Source organism: Motacilla alba, chromosome 1A, assembly GCF_015832195.1.
Source record: "Motacilla alba alba isolate MOTALB_02 chromosome 1A, Motacilla_alba_V1.0_pri, whole genome shotgun sequence".
NCBI lineage: Eukaryota > Metazoa > Chordata > Aves > Passeriformes > Motacillidae > Motacilla > Motacilla alba.
Genome location: NC_052031.1, coordinates 72174663 through 72191846, shown reverse-complemented (window position 1 = coordinate 72191846; position 17184 = coordinate 72174663). Strand labels below are relative to the sequence as shown.

Sequence of the window (17184 nt, the reverse complement as noted above, 5' to 3'; positions counted from 1 at the left end):
TCATCATTTTTGCAGAGACAGCTTTTTTATCCCTCAAATAAGTAGCTAGACATCCACTGAAGGCAAAACAAAGACATGGCAATCAAAAGACAAATCTTGCAGTAAAACCTGTGGTTTTTAAATTTACTCTTTCTGACAGGAATTTAGAGTGCACTCACTGCAAGTTAAGTGGTAGTCAGGCATATGTTAGTGAAAGGAAGAAGACTCTGAAAGCATAATTTCAGAGAAAATGCTTCTTGAAAGACTATGAATTCTGGTGGAAAGGCTACTCATCAAAGCCAAACGCATATCTTTCACATTTTTACAAGCTGTACTGCATTTAGCTTCTTTGAAAACAGGGTACTAACATATTTGCCAGGAGAAACTTCCTAAATTTACAGGGAAAAGGGCTATGAAGTGCCTGACTTGGATTTCTGCCAAGTCAAGAATCCAGCACAACTTATGTTTTCCATATTTATTCAAGTTTTAAGGTGATTTCAAAAAGGAACCCCACCCGACTCACTAATGAGAGATTTAACAAAATAATTTTCCAGGGTTCCAAAACCCTGCTCTGCAGAGCATAAAAATAACATCAAATTGACTTGAAAACTCCACAGACAAATGTCATCCCAACATGCTGATTGAGAACGGAACCAGGGTATTTCTGTGATTGGAAAAGATCAAAACAGCACAAAGAAACAAATGGAGGGAGCAAAGGAAAACATAGTAACAGGATAATTTAGGATGGAAAAGACCTCCAAGGTCATCAAGTGCAACCTTTGAGCTGTCACCAGCTTGCCAACTAACCCAGGGCACTGAGTGCCACGTCCAGCTGTTTTTTGAACACCTCCAGGGCTGTGACTCCACCATGCTCTTCACCATCTGAGGTCCTCCCACCACTAAATTTTATTGGGTAAGACTAGAAGCAGCTGTGGCTTAGATCAGGCAAATACAGAACATGCCAAAACCTCATACAGGCATTTAAAACCCCAAAGAACTGTGCACTTTTTCCTTCAGATATAGTGAGCCAAACAAATAAGGCCCAAACTATAACCTGGTTCCATTGGAGTTCTGCTCTAGGTTACAGAGTCACAGCCTGGCTGAAGTAAGAATCCCTGCAGCGTCACCTGGTCCCACCTCCCTGCTCAAGCAGGACCATGCCAGAGCCCACGGCACAGGGTGCTGTCCCAATGGCTCTGGGATAACAGCGCTGAGGGACTCCACAGCCTCTCTGGACAGTCCTGGTCACTGCACAGGGAAGAAGTTCTTACATTCAGGTGGAACTTCCTGGGCATTGGTTCCTGCCCATTGCTCTTCCCATTGCAGGCCCCACAGAGCAGAGCGTGGTCCATGTCTGAGCCCTCCCAGCAGACAGGGACACACAGGGTAAGGGCCCCTCTCAGCTGTGTCTCCTCTTGAGGCTGGACAGCCCCAGCTCCCTCAGCCTCTCCTCATCAGACAGATGCTCCAGTTCCCAAATCATTGTTGCTCTCCAGAGGCTCCATGTCTATCCTGTCCAGAGGAGCCCAGAGCTGGGCACAGCACTCCAGGTGAGCCTCACCAGGGATGAGCAGAGGGGCAGCATCACTGCCTGACCTGCTGGCACTGCTCTTCCACTGCACCCCAGGACACCATTGCCTTTCTTCTCCTCCAGGCTCCCCAACAGCCTTTGGTCCACCAGGACCTCCAGGTCCTTCTCTGCAGAGCTGCTTTCCAAATGGCCATCCCAGCCTGTGCTGGTGCTGGGGTTGCTCCTCCTCAGGTGCAGGACCTGCACTTGCCTTTGTTGATTGTCAGAGTTGTTCCCTGCCCATCCCTCCAGTCTGTCAAGGTCCTTCTGAAGGGCCAGGGATCTCCTCCTAGCTTTGTGTCACCAGTGAACCTGCAAAGTAAGCAAACTCAGATTCTGCTCATCCCTCAGGTAACTGCTTGCTACCCCAACCACAGAAGAGAAGTGAAACCTGTCTCATAGGATCTGCAGAGAAGGAGTGCCCTGCAAGAGCCAAGCATATAAAAAGCATCTGTTTTTTAGAAAAGCACCTTGCTTTTCTAGAAAAATACTACCTCTCCTGACAAGGTTTGTTTTATCTGTGTTCCTATACCTTCAAAGCCACAACAGAGCTATCAGAATAACATGAGAACATTATTTCACAATGTTACTACAGGGAGAAAAAAGCCATCTAGACAACAAAAGAATAGGCAGCAGCAAAGCAACTGCAGCTCCTGCCTGACACCAATGATGAGCAAATCATTTTACAGGTCAGAAACTGAAAATGGGTTCTTTTCTATAACCCTTTGAATTTCACTCCAGGCGTGCAGATTACTCTGCTATTGGACTAATGGAGTAGTACTCCCATGGAAGGGGGCTGTCTGTCTCTGTGCAGGATTCCTGTGCCCACAGCAGGATAAAGCAGAGGTGCCAGAAACACCTCTGTGGGAAACAGGAGCAAAAATGGGATCTGTGCTCCTTGCCTGCATCCCTGCAATGACTCTGCCCCTGAGGTCTGTGCTAAGCTGCAGGGACTGCACACAGCATGACAGCAGCCCAGAAAGCACTGCTGGGAGTCAACTGGTCCCCAAACTGTGAGTAAAAGGCCAGCTAGAAAGAGATCCTGATAAAGACTGAAGAACAGCAGCTGCAGGTGGGGAGACGTGGGGGCTGCCTAGGAGGGAACACAGAGACAAAAGTGTGGTGAGAAAAGTAGGATAAAGAACTGAAGCAGCAGACCAGGGAGCTGTCATCATTCTCCACCAGAGAAGGGGACGCTGATCCAAAGGAATACTAAGGGTCTTTGACAAAAGCCAGCACAGAAGTACACTGGAATGAGAGAGTTTTGAAAAAATACTGATTTCCTCTCACCCTCTTACCTGTAACAGAATTAACCACAAATAAACCTTTAATAGAATGTACACGCTAGTTCACCTTACTTCTACATTACCAAAATCCCTGTTGCTATCAACAAAAGGTGTATTTACTGTTGTTCTACATTTATTCCCCCTCTCAGTCAGACGCCAGCTCCAAGTTCAGTTCAGGCATGGAAAAATCCTGTCCCAACAGGCAGGCTAGAGTTTTGCTCTTGCAGACTTAAGACAATAAGTGTCTCTTGTAAGAACTTCTGTAATCAAGACCTCTCTGTGAGGTCTCTTGGCAAATCAGGCTTGATTTTGATCTGTCTTTTACATTGTCATCTCCATGGAGAAGTAAGGGTAGCAGAGTCATGAAGAACATTAGCCCCTGACAAATGTATGACAAAAACCCAATTAAGCTGGTGACACCATTTAGGCGCAGGGCAACTTTCAGCCCAACCTGCTTTTCTGCAGCTGGAGATGCTCTGAAGGAATGAAAATGTAGCTCATCAGTGGGAAGACAAAATTAAGTGGGATATGAAGGAAGAAGCTCAGCTGAATAAAAAGGGTAGCGGTTCTGCAAGCTCACATATCTGTAAATAGCTGTGCCTGAAATGACTTAACAGAGCTGCTTCACCATCCCCTGCACTGCAGCTCCCCTCAGAGCCACCAGTGCAGAGTGGGCACCAGCCATCACACTGAGGTCCCTGCCAGGCCGAGGTGGCCTTTCAGGTCACCTTACCCTGGGCAAATATTATCCTCAACTAGAGCTGGCACAGAGAATCAAGTGCAGTGTTCCATAAAGCAGAGAGCCAGCAGTGCTCACAGGAAGAGAAAATATAGCAGGGACATAGTTATTAACATGCATTTTACAAACCAAATGAGTGTGAAAATCAAGTTTACATGGTTAGCAAGAGTAATATTGCATGGAGGTAACTGGCATATCAAACTTCAGAGTACAGGAAAAATGGAAAGAAGGGCCAAAAGCTTATGTTTAAAAGAATAAAACCGGGTCCTATATCTTGCATAGTTAATTACTGTGAATGAGGAGTCCCTTGCAGGATCAAAATGCCAATAATGAAGCAAGAAAGAAGGATCTAATTTACATTAGAGTAGACCCATACCGAACACTAACTTTGTCTCTACATTTTTTTACCTCTGATGAACAAAGACCCTTTGAAAGCACAAAAAGCAAGTTTCTGGTCTACTTGGAAACGTTATTTATTTTGTAGGCTTCACATAACAGCAGGTTTCAGAAAAGTACTCAGCCTTACAAGTGCTCAGTGGGAGCACGTATCAAACTTTAGAGGGAAACCAACATTGCTAATTATCACTAGATAGGTTTTTTCTACAACTTCCTTGTCTCTCAGAGGGTCTGTTCTCAAACAAACATATATTTGACATGAAATTCACTAAACATAGGGACTACCCTGGCTCCAGGACAACAGTCTGGTGTAAATGCACACCTGACCGTGGTACTATCTGATCATATCTCAAGAGAATGTTGCAGAAAATGTCTCTCTCCCCCTCTCTTGTAGGCTCTCTTCAGGCACTGGAAGGCCACCATGAGGTCACCCCAAAGCCTTCCCTTCTCCAGGCTGAACAATCCCAATTTTCCCTGCTTTCCTCACAGCAGAGCTGCCCCATTCCTGTAATCAACTTTGGTGTTTCTCCTCTGGACTCACTCCAACAGGTCCCTGTCCTGGCCATGAAGGAATCATCCTTCAGTCAGACTAGACAAAGAGAACTCATTCACTACATAAAAACAATGGCTAATAAAGGCTGAGAAAGTGGGAAAAAGGGAAAAGAAAGTAACATTATTTGTTATCCAAGAAGCCACAATACCAAAATTATGAGTCCTTATCAGAATTGCACTCAGCAAAAGGTTACAGGGCTAAATCCTGGCTGTGCTGAAGTCAGCTGGAACACTTCTGTTGACTCATAAGTAACCAGGCTTCACTTCCCCTATTTTACCATGTATTTTATTACTCATTTTGCCACCACAGTTCCTTCTGTATTCATATACTGGCCAGAGTATCACAGGGGCTCTCTAGGTCTCTTCCTGTTTTTTTTTTTTTTGTTTTTTTTTTTTTTTTTTTGTTCTTTGTGTGAAGGAAAATGAATAGTGGTCCAGCATCTCTATCTGCTTACTGTGTGGAAAAAAGGGATTTTGCAATATTTCTTCCCCACAAACTCTACTTGAAGAAACTCTCATTTTAATTTTTCCAGAGGTCTTCAGGCGTAGATTTACCTGTGCAGTAACACCATGCATTGAATCTGAATGACCGTGAAGTGCCTGAGGGAATTGTTATAAAGGCATCATACTCATACAAGAATGATTTCGCTTTGGCTTTCTTATTTTGACTGGCAGAACACTGGATCACAGAACATCTCTCTTTAGCCTTTGCTTTTTTTGTCTTCTTTCACCTAAACTGTCTCCTATTGAACCCAGTCCCAACACTTAAATTCGCAGCATTGCTCTGCAATACCAAGCTGCACTGCATAGAATAATCAGCAACACTAAATACAAGCTTGTTCACGCAGAAAGGTGGCATTAAGCTCTGCTTTGGTCTATTCGGTACTGATGTGTTGTACCATTCCAAAGGATAAATCTGAGAATTTATTTCTGAGGGTACCACACAGTTAATTGGCACATACTTTCCTCACAGACCATTAGAAAAACAAAAACATTCAGAAGTTTAAAAAAAACCCAACTATTTGAGTAAAAGACTTGTGGTTGTTCAGCCTAGAGAAAAAGTCTGTGGGGAGACTTGATAGCAGACATATGTGGAAAAGAGAAGAAAAAAACATCTCTTAACTTACAGCCAAGGGGAATTTCAAGTTAGATGTCAGGAAATGTATTCTGTGCATAAGGGCAGCAACTTACTAGATTGGACAGCCTAGTGGGTTGTGGAATTTCCATGAAGAAGCTGTAAAAATTATTAGATAAATATTTCTGAAAAACATGCAAGATGGTAGACTTAGATTAGATGTTAAAAAGAAAGGGGGGATCCTGGAGCACGATACCCAAGAGCAGCTGTGGCTGCCCCATCCCTGTCAGTGCTCAAGGCCAGGCTGGATGGGGCTCTGAGCAACCAGGTCTGGTAGGAGATGTCCCCGCCCATGGGGCATGAGAGGATTATTAAGGTCCCTTCCAACCCAAACCCCTCCAGTGTGCTGGCAGAGCTGCCAGCCTTAGGGCAGAGCTCTCTGAGCATCCCCTGCAGACAATGGCTCGGCACAGGTTCCACTGAGATTGCACCCTGAACTGGTGCTGCCTTTGCCTCCTTGTTGGAGCTTGGCACTGGCCAAACACCAGGCACCCACAGCAGCCACTCACTCGCCCTCCCGTGCCACAGCTGGGCAGAGAGAAGAAAATTCATGAATTGAGCTTAAGCCGTGGTCTTGGGCTTCAAGCCATCTGCAAAGCCAGGTATGTTTTTATGAAAATTGCTCTTCTCCACAACGTACCCAGACTGGCACTGCCAACTGCCCCCAACCCCAAATGCCCGTGGCTGGCAGAAATCTCTAGGACAGTCTTTGAAAAAGAAAGAAAAAAAAAAAGACACCATTTCTGCACTGAAAAGAACTATTTCTTTCTGCACTTGGGATTCACAGTTACATTACACAAGTCCAAATTTGCTGGGCCATTAAATGTCAAATGTTGGCTCAGTTCATAGCAGTGCTTTCCGTTTCCTTGCCTTTGCCTGCCGCTGCAGAGTAACCCTTTGGCCACCACATTCCAAAGCCACCTCAGGCTGGTAGTGACTGACCAGTAGACAATCTGCAGACAGATTTAATTGCCAAATTTCTCCTTAAATTACTCCAAAAGAGTAATAAGCTTTGTAGATCAAGGAGAAAGCAGCCTGGATTCTTGGTCTGAGCAAGCTGCACATGCAGGATTTATGCAGTGCATCCTGATGGAAGGAAGGCAGTACTGTGTTATTTTCCCTGTGCCCAAAATGCCACTTGGAAGGCAGTGCCTGCTGTATGGGAATCACTCAGGTGAGAAAAGCAGCTCCAGGAAAGAACCACAGCCCTTCCCCTCCCCGTCGTATCAGGTGAAAAGCACTCCAAATCAATAATGCCTGGCTACATGAAGTCAATTTCTGACCTGTGATGCAGCAGAGCTCTCATTACATGTACAGCTGGGCTTACACTCCCCCCAGCAAGAAGACAAAGGATTTCCTCAGAGTCACTGCACAGCCTTCCTGCAATATGTGTACCTTTGCTACCCCTTCTTAATAGCTTCGGCAGGGGCATAACCTTCCCTGACTTGGTCCAAGCCTGCAGACTCCACTAAGCCACACTTCCCTCTGTGTTTAGGGATATGTGGAAGAAGGGGGGGGCTGCACCTCTGCTACACAATTAATACCTTCTGAACATACCCTGGTATCCTGCTATATTCCAGTAAAATTTACATGAGCCATATCAAGAAATCAAGTAACAGCACAGGAAAAAAGAAAAAAGAGAGAGAGGTATGTAGCATTCCATAAATTCATACTCATTATACTGCCAGGTGTTAAGAGCTGGGTAGGAAATGGACTCAAACCTAAGCCTCAAATAAGCCAGTACAGGTATTAAGCCTATTTTAAGAAGTATCTTACCAAAAAAGCCAACTACTGCAGAGAGAAAATTAATGTAATGTGCTGATCACTGAATAATTCAAGTGTATAGTCACATATACAGTAAAACATCTTTAAACTGAACAAGATGAATTTTAATAACAAAATTCATTAATAAAATAAAGGCCAAGAGGTGGACAGCATATAAAGGATAAAGCTTTCTCAAGAAGCTAAGGTTGCACTGCACCTGTATGTGGAAGTCTCAGTATATAAACAAATTCACTGCCAGAAAAACCTCTGCATGGAGGAACAATCTCCTTTTAGTATCTTATCAGCTATATACAACTACAATAAAACGAACAAAACAAACCTGTGTTTCCCTTGGGCAGACTCAAACCCACCCTTATTTCAGGGGGGGCTCACCCATATTAGCCAGGCGGCTCGTATGCCCTGAAGTCACTTATAGCTATCACAAGTCTGGTGTCCCTGCAGCTTCTCATCTGTGCCCACTTGCTTTAATTACTCTTGCTTGCAACAGCTCCTGCTTCTAAAGCAGCAAGCTTAATGTCCTCATAAAGCAGATGAGCATTGACAAAAAAGCCCATAAAATTCCCAGAACCTCTCTGTCCCTCTTTGCTTGCACTCCCACTTCCTCTTAAAGTTCAGCCTTTTTGCTCTGTGCTTGGCAATCCCACAGCATAACACCTGTAGCTGTGACCATTAGGTACTGCAAAAATGATCCTCCAGGGAGAACATTTCAGTTGTGCAGCCAGTGAGTAGAGACACGAGCTCCTGTATTACCCAGGAAAGAGTAATGGATGCTCAGTCACTGGATTTGAAGCACAGAGGCTGAGTCAGGGCAGCCCATCCTCTCTGCCTGCGGGCCAAATGGACACTCTGCAGCCAGATGCAGTCCTTCCCTTTCTCTGTTACACGTGGAAAGGTCAGCATCTGTTTATGTGTTTGCACTGACCTGGCCTTGCATTATTGCAGACAAACCCACAAAGACCAGGCTCACCCCAGGCAGCCTGGCTGGAGACATTCAGCAAGCCAGGCTGACCAAAGCCCACATCAACAGGGGACAGAAAGCAGCTCCTTGCTCCCACTCAGCTCACCTCCACAAGGGCATGTTGCCCTTCCTTCATTTAATTACTTCCAACTAGACACGTTCCAGCTCAAGCTTTCCAGCACAAATTGGATTTTCACCATGAGGTATGTCTGCCCCTTGTCTCCACGGAGCAGTTTCACAAACACTGGCTCCTGCTCAGCTGAGCAGCCAGAGCAGAGGATGCTCTGTTACAGCATTTCCAACATGTCACACAAACTGGTCCAATTACACAGCTCTTCATTAGTCAGAATGGAATCATAGTGAAGGCCAGGGTTTCTCTTAACTAAATATCAAGCCACATTTTTGTTTGGATCACCCTGATGCCAATGGCTAAAGATTATCCAGGACTGAAGGTGATGCCTGAAGTTTTAGCTTTCATATTATCCAGATTCGCTTCCGCATTCTGAACTCCATATGAAGTGCCAGCAGCTCTCCTCACAGCTCACTCACACTGAACAATCCTTTTCCAGCCCAGAACCAAGGACACCGCCGCAGCTTCAGCCCAAAAAGTGCAAACAGCAGGGGGTGGAGGAGAGCAACCTGGGAGGGTGGGACTGCAGAACCTGGAGCTGGAACTGGACACTGAACCCCAGTGTGGAAACGGACCAAAACTGATGAAAGTGTGAAAACTGGTGACCCATCATCCATCCTGGGTGTAGCCTCAGCCAGGCTCTTGTACTGCCCAAGGTGTGTTCTTTAAGGCCTTTTAATAAATCCCTACTCCATTCCTTTAACTCCGCCCAGCCTCTGTTCTGGGGAGCCTCTCAAGGCACCAAAGGGAGGAGCCATGCTCCAAAAGAGCACAATTTCTCAGGTCCCTACAGACAGTATTGCATCTCCCAGTTTATGAAAAGCACTGTATAATACAATTGCTTGAATAATAAAAAAATCTATTAGGTTCTTTACCAAAACACAACTTATATTTCACAATATTTAAATACCACTTCACCTTTTAGTATACAATGTTTTTGACATTTCCAATAACTAATATTTATCAAATTTCCATTTTGAGTCCCTATATGTAGCCCAAATCAAGATGAGAGTATGCATATTAATGTAGGCATAGGGAGCAGGAAAAAAAATGAAGAAAAAAAGTGATAGCACCAAGAAACTTCCCCAAATCCTAACTAAGTACAACTCAAAGGCACACAAGGTGGTCCTGTTTAGGCAGAATTAATGAAAATAGAAATTAAAGCAGCTTAAAAGAATGTCTGTAGACCTAACATTTTTGTCCACATCCAAGGCATCAAATATCACAAATGACAGCCAATATTTCACTGTATTTGTCCAAGTAGTTCTTAATTACAGAGCATTACTGAGAACAGAGTACACTGCTAGCAAAAAATTACCAGAGCACATCCAAAATCAACAGCAGGGCAGTAATTCCAGCCTGCTGCCAATGCTGCTGCCATCAGAGCCTGGCCCACATTGCCTGGATCAGCTGGGTCTAAAATCAGCCAACAGAAGAGAGAGTTTGCCCTAAGGAAGGCAGCACTGTCCTCCCAGAGGGGCTGACTTTCCTTACACAGCTCCAGCATCCCATTCCAGCCTGGACTGCACAGCAGCTCCCGACCTGTCCCAGAGCCCACTGGAACCTGCTGCTGGAGCCGAAGGGCCCCTTCCCTCCTCAGGAGGGTTTTCCAGGTATTCTCAGCGTGCAAAAAGGGAGAAAGCCTGCACACTCTACAGCAAACTCCCCTTCCACACCTGATCTTTTTTCCCTGAAATAATTACAAATCACTCTGCTTGCTGCAGGCTGTAACTAAGAGCAGGGAATTTGCCTGCAAACAGCACCAGCAGGACAACACAAAATCTCTGGCTAAACAAAAGATGTTGTGAGCAACCAAGAAAAACCAAATAAGCTCCCAAAATTTAACAGGTACTCTGAATGAAAAACACAAATCACACAGCACAATCATCAAGTAAGTCACTCTTACCCAACACACCATTCAGAAAATATAGAAAATGTCAGAGAATGTCTCCATTTTACATTTACAATTAGAGCATCTTTTTCTCTGCCTTTATAATAGTGGTGGGATTTTAAACTTTAAACCAATATTTGTGTTATATGTGTGACTTGGAAAATGTCATCTTTCTCCTGATCACAAAGTACCCAGAAACAGATGCCACATTTCCCTTTTTTTTTTTTTTTTTTTTTTTTTTTGTGGCTGGCAGTTATTTCCTCTGGATTCTCCAGCACCATTTGTGATGACTGTTCATGAGGAGCTCAGTGCAAGTAGCCACTCTTGTAACTGACAGCTTCTGCAAGCAAAAATTCGTGGGGAATTTGAGCCGCTGAGAAACCATAATTTAGCAATTTAAAATAATTTACTGGTACCCAAAGTGTCTAACTGCTTAAGTGAAATACCATGAAACCAGAACTTTTTTTTTTCAATTAATAACTTTATTTTGCCAGATTAAAAAGTTAAAGTTTAATGTCTGAAATGCCTTTTGAAATGTATTCACTCCTCTACCCTCCAAAACAATACACAGCAGAGTGAAAAGTTACATTTGATTTAACTGGGGTTTTTAACCTCTTGGGGGCTGGAGAAAGGTGACTTCAGAGATTCACCTCAGCTCTTCCTTGCTGTAGGTTTTTGCCAACAGGTACCAAAAATCAGACAAAAACCTAACTATTGGGGTAAGCAGGTTTTTCCCCTTTAATGCTAAAGGTAGTCTGAAATTTGGGGTTGAAATTCTAAGGAGGACAAAAATAGCACAGAGTGAAAAATTATTTCAAAAAAACCACTTTAAACTGGGGCTTGGTGCATTCTCTAACCCCAAAGCAGCTGAGTGCTGGTTCACACATCCCTCACGTGGTTTTGAGTTACATCCAGCTGCATTCTCAACAAACATTCTCAACAAACATTCTCAACATCAAGGGCTAAAACCACGCAGAGGGGCAGACTGAGAGGAGCTGCTTCCAGCATCTGCACTTACTGCTTCATGCAAAACCCTGCCACATCAAATTTGGTCCTCAAACTGAAATGGAGCACTGAATGACTATTTCCACATAAAAGCTTTTCTCTTTCGCAAATTTCTCCCTTGGTGGTTCAAAAACTTGGAAAAAGAAAAGGAGTAATATAATCTCTCAAAGTATGAGGAAAAAAAGAGGCAGCAACAGAGCTGATAAAGAGAAAACTCAGCAGCTAAAGTATTAAATTTAAAAAAAAGTTAAAATGAAAAGTCCTAACACCATCAAAACCTTTCAACCTTTTCACTTCAAAGAAAAATTGAAAAACTAATGAAGTGATTCTAAATTTATATTTTCATGAAATAGCATTTCTAGTGGAAAAGCACTCTGTCAGAAAATGTTGACCCAGCTGTAAGAACTTTATCTACAGACTGCTCAGAAGAAAAATTATTCTATTTTGTATTGCTCACATTCAGAAATAAGAGACATTTTACATGTTAACTTTGGCCATATTTATTTTTCTCTAAGATGAAATACAGCAAGTTCCCTATTTAATTTTGAGTTACAGTATCCTATGTTAGTCACTGGTTCAGGACTGAGAAATCTCCTGCAATCATCAAATTGCTCAAGCCCAGCAATGTGGATGGAGTAATTTTTATTTATTCCAGAGGAAATGTCTTTTTGATTATATCAACATAGCTGTGGCCCTTTACATTCCTGTTACATCCCCATGGCATTTCAAAGTATTAACCATATTTTTGAATTGTTTTAAGCTTCTGGATACTTTTGAAAGGAATATTCATCTTCAGGAAAATTGCTTGCAAGCAAGCTAATAACAGACACCACTCTTCAAAGAAAGAGCCTGAAAAATTTAGGCAAGTACTTCTCTTGAAACAAAGAGAGAAGCAGAAAAATGCATTTAAAAATTTACTGCAAATAAATCCCCCTTGGCTTTTAAGCCTACCAGGATTTAGTCTGATAAAGGCCTACAAAATTCCTCTGGGCAAATGCATGGGAATAACCCATCAAATCAGAGGCAGTGGTACGTGCAAGGAAAGAAGGAGCAGGAGTGAGCAGCACTTGTCAGAAACAAACTGCCCATCACCTCACTACAGGGACAGCACTCCTGGGTGGGAGCATTCTAGGGCTGGAACACGATGAAAATTCCCCCTTTCCCCCACCAGCCCTAGAGCAGCATCCCCCCAGCCCCTCTGCAGCCTGCTCCTCAGCCTGGCAGGCCTCAGGACGTGGAACCCCAGCTGCTTAGCCCATGCTGTGCCCCAGGAGCTCCTCTCCTCAGGACTTCCCAGATCTTTACTCTTTATCTCTACTGATAAACTTCAGGACAGGTCTCAGTGTCCTGGGGACCAGGGCAGTTGCAAAGACCACGATTCTCTCTAACCTCTGTGAGGGAGCCCATCCAGCAAGGTGCTCTGTGCTGGGGAGGCAGGACACCTCTGTGGCCAAGCAGAGTGCTTGGTTTTAATCAAAAAACCCAGTTTATTTAATAAATAAACCCCAATCTGGCACAAACCAGTGACCTCCCTCTGCCAGCTGGGTGGAGCTCTCCTGAAACCTTGGGCAGGACACACACTCTGAGCACCTGCTGCCAGCATCTTGTGGTGCCAAGTTCTGCCAAGCATCCTGGTGTCCTCCAAGGAACAGCGCAGCACAGCAGCAGCACGCCACACCAATCACCATAAACAAACTGGCAGGCACTGCTCTGCAGCACATCGAGCTCTCCCTCAGTCCAGCAGGACACCCCTCCCAGGTGCGCTGCAGGAAACCCCCCTGCCAGGCAGGTGCTGTCAGCTGGGCTGGGGCAGGTGAGGGGAGCTCCATCTCCCACTCCATGGCAGCAGGGACAAGTGACCAGATGGAGGAGCTGACACCCTGAGCAAGGCTCAGCTGTAACAGAGCTCCTCTGGATCCTGTCAACACATACAGGGGCTGCTGCCATCTCCTCTGCCCCACACTGCAGCTCCCCTCACTCCTTCTGCAGCGAACCAAACTCATTCAAAGTGGTAACTCTGGTTTTGAAATCTAAAAAGTACTTTTAAAAAAGACCCCTAAAGCTTCTTTGATGTTTTATTTGCAGGATGAAGTTAACAAATAAGAACTCTGCTACACATTTAACTGAAGCAGCAACAAATGAGAAGCCCTGTGTGAATGGCTCAACACTGGGAGGCTGAATAAATCCCTACACCTTGAATTTGATAGGTTAAAGCAGCAGGTAAATCAATTAATACAGCCAGAAGTTCAGCTTTCTTTAAGTGTGTAGCCACATAAAATATTTGTATTCAACATAAAAAATTCAATATAACAAACTCACTATTTAGTATCAGTTCCTGTATTAATCAAAATTACAAGCAGCAGCCTAGATCAGTATTGCAAATTGCCAGCTCTCAAAAACTCTGCACTTAACCCAAAGCACCTTTGATAGACATTAATAACCAACCCCTTCTAACATTCAAAATCGCAGCAAGAACCAACAAAGTCAAGCTGCTGGCTCCTCTTGTTGGGCTTACATTGTTTGCCACCAATGAACTTCAATAACTTGGAAGTAACTGGGGACACCTTCACACAAAGGTCTGTCCCCTCCTGGCTGCACAGGTCTGAGCTGAAGCCACTGCAGGAGAGGGATCAGGCTCACAGTGACTGCAACCCCTGACTGAAATGCAGAAATCACCCTCTAAATAGCCAGAACCAAACTCTTTAGAAATCAAGACAGGTGACCCAATTTCATCCCCTGTGTACATTCCAAGAAGCAGCCAGGGAAGTATTAACATTCACACAACCAACATTTTCACAATGTGGAAGTAAAAAAATCAGATGCTGTTTGGTATTGAGAAATGAAGACACAATTTCTTGATCGCTCTTTAGCATATTTATACTTATTTGAATCACGTTACCATTTAGTATTTTAATACTTAAAATGAAAATAAAACATGGTTACTGACCTGTGGGAAGAGAGAGTAAGTTGCATTGTCAATTGTGACAGAATATAAAAATTCCCCATCAAACCAGAGGTTCTTTCCCATGGGGGAATTCATCTTTGTCATAGCAAAGAGCTGCCCAGGGTCACAGCATTCTTCCAGCAGCTTCCTAGGGAAGGGAACAAAAGAGTAAAGGCTATTAACTGGAGCCTTGTCACACCTCTGTTAATCACCACCCCTCACATCCCCGTTCCTGCTGCCCTCAGGTGCTCCCGAGCCACACTTCCCAGCCAGCAGATGAACCATGGCACTCTTTTTTGCTTACAGAAGAGCCAGAAAACCTGCTTTTATTTCAGAAATCTTAGGGAAAAAAAATCGATCTAGATTTTCATTCAGACTGACACACAAACAAAACCAAGACTCAGCAAAAGAAACTCCATCCTATACAGCCCGTTTTAATGGGTAAAAACTGGTCTCTGACACACAGAAATCAGACAAGCTCCTCTGAAAACTCGATCCAGGGTGCATAAATATTCGGTACCAAAGGTTATTTATGAAGAGCAGGCCTTGTAGCAGCCCACAGTTGCACAGCTAGGTAAGGCAGTGCTGGCACCGCTCTCCATGTCCTTGTGCTCCACTCCCAGCAGTGCCAGAGCCTGCCTCCCAGCTGAAGGGCAGCCTGAGCCACCCCGGGGGACGGATATATATAGAGAGTGGCTGTGCTCCTCAGTGTCCTGCTGAAACTCCATATCCTCTCACTCCCTCACGTCCCAAAATACTTCTCAGCCTGAGTGCAAACTGGAGAGTTGGTGAGGTGGTTGAAGGTTATCCTAAAAATTCTGTACCACAGCAAACTCTGCAATTAATATCCTAAAACAGAATGAGGGAAAGCTCTAAAGGTCCAGAATATCCTGCATTTCCAAAGCCTGCATGGCCCTAGGAAGAATAACACTCACAGATGTACGTAAACACACACTGCAGAATTCCACCACTACAGTGTAATATCATGTTATCATATACATTCCCCATATATTGGACAGGTAATCCCAAAGAGACTGGAACCATTTCCAGGGGCTGCACAGGAGCTGTAAGCAGAAAAACCTCAATTATTAGTGACTACTAAAATGCTTGATATAGCTGTTCTCCTCTGCAAAAGAGGAGATTTTACTCAAAACCATAAAGTCATCACAAAAATGTAAATTTAAGCATTTTTAAAGTTTTAATGCTACTTTTCATCTCTAAAAATTGGTATTTGAAAAAACACATTATCTTTCCCTATCAAAAACTGATTTTGCCATAAGTTCATAATTCTCTGAAAATCTGTGAGTATTATTTTTCAGACACACTTCAACTGAAGTAACAATAAGTTCCCAGCAACAACATCCCTCAGGAAGTGGTAGAGTCCACAAGGCTGGAGATCCTCAAGACACAAGAGGACAAGCTGCTGCACATTCCCATCTGGGTGTGATTCCCCAAAAGGCTGGCACAGGTGATCACCTGAAGGCCCCTCCCAGCCTGGCAGGTGTGTGGAGCTGGAGCTGGTTTATGTCCCTCCCTCTGAGCAGGACACAGAGCAGCAATTCCCACTCCAAGAGCACCAATGGCTTCATCCACATCCACCAAGGAAAGGCTTCCCATCACCCTCCTGCTGATGCCCAAAAAAAGCCTTCAGCACAGAACTGTGAGAAACAAATTACACCCAATGTGAAACCACTCATGGAATAACCTTTGCTAAACAGTGTAAAACAGGCATGGAATACTGTTCCAAACAAGATTTGACAGTGGAGATTTTTCTGGCTGTCCACAAACCAGTTTGCAGATTTTGGAATATTATTTCTCTCTCTCAAGCAGAAAGAAAATAATTCTGCATATTTTTCTATCCCCACAGCAACTCTTTCAAAAAACATAAATTAATCCAAGATCAGCTGGAGGCATTTGTTACAAAACTGTAAAACACAATTAAAATTTTCCAGTGAAATTCTGCAACTCACACCTCCTGTGGAAGTCTGGTCTGAGCAAAAAAGCACAAAGAAACCCCCAAATAACTTAGAGGAAAATGATCTAGGAAGTGTTTTATATTAATGAATCTTTTCTTAGCCAGGGTAGACTGAAGAGCTAAGGAACAGCTCTGTACAAGTCCCATCCTATTTATTAGGTGAGATATACAGCCCTCCCCCTTCAATCCCCTAAAACGCCTCCTTCCAGTTGCCACTGTACGCTTCATTAATAAACCTATTATGAAAAGCAGTGGGGGTCTCCTGGAAGGGCCACAAATAGGCAGGCCACTCATACAAGAATGAAGCTGTGTGTATGGACACAAAAATCTTGTGCACTCATGTGTGCTCTCCGTCAGAAAAGAATAATTTAATAAAAGTCTCTTTCTGATCCAAATCCCAAAGTCACAAAGCAAGGAAAGCTTCATAGGAAAACTGAAAATCAGAATGGATTAAAATACAAACCTGTAGCAGGATACTCTGCAGATCAGGGAGACTGAGCTGTTTGCTGAGCTTGATTAAAATGTACAGCATAAATGTTATTTTAGAAAGCTGACTGAAAGCTGCTGCAGTTCTGCACAATCTCAGCTCCCTGCAAGCATTCCTCCACTCACAGGACATAAACAATGTGCTTTTGATTCAAAGTTCTCTCCAGTTCAGAGAAGACCTGTATGTGATAGGACTTAATATTGGGATTTAAAAGGCACTGGGGGCCCTCAGATCCAAGAGCAGTTAGGGGACAAACCCCTACTTGTGAGAGAAGCAGGAGAAATGTTCCTTGGAGAATCTCACTTCAAGGCCCTCAGATTTCAGCTGTAACTGGGCACCAGGCAAGTCATTA

General features: G+C 43.9%; 1 protein-coding gene across 1 annotated transcript in view; it reads right to left on the bottom strand.

Annotated features, from left to right (window-relative positions):
* ST8SIA1 (ST8 alpha-N-acetyl-neuraminide alpha-2,8-sialyltransferase 1) overlaps nucleotides 1-17184 on the bottom strand; it is a 115946-nt gene that overhangs the window by 63264 nt on the left and 35498 nt on the right. The window contains exon 2 of the mRNA XM_038153476.1: nucleotides 14374-14518. Within this exon, the coding sequence (XP_038009404.1) occupies nucleotides 14374-14518 (145 nt within the window). The remainder of the gene's footprint in view (nucleotides 1-14373; nucleotides 14519-17184) is intronic.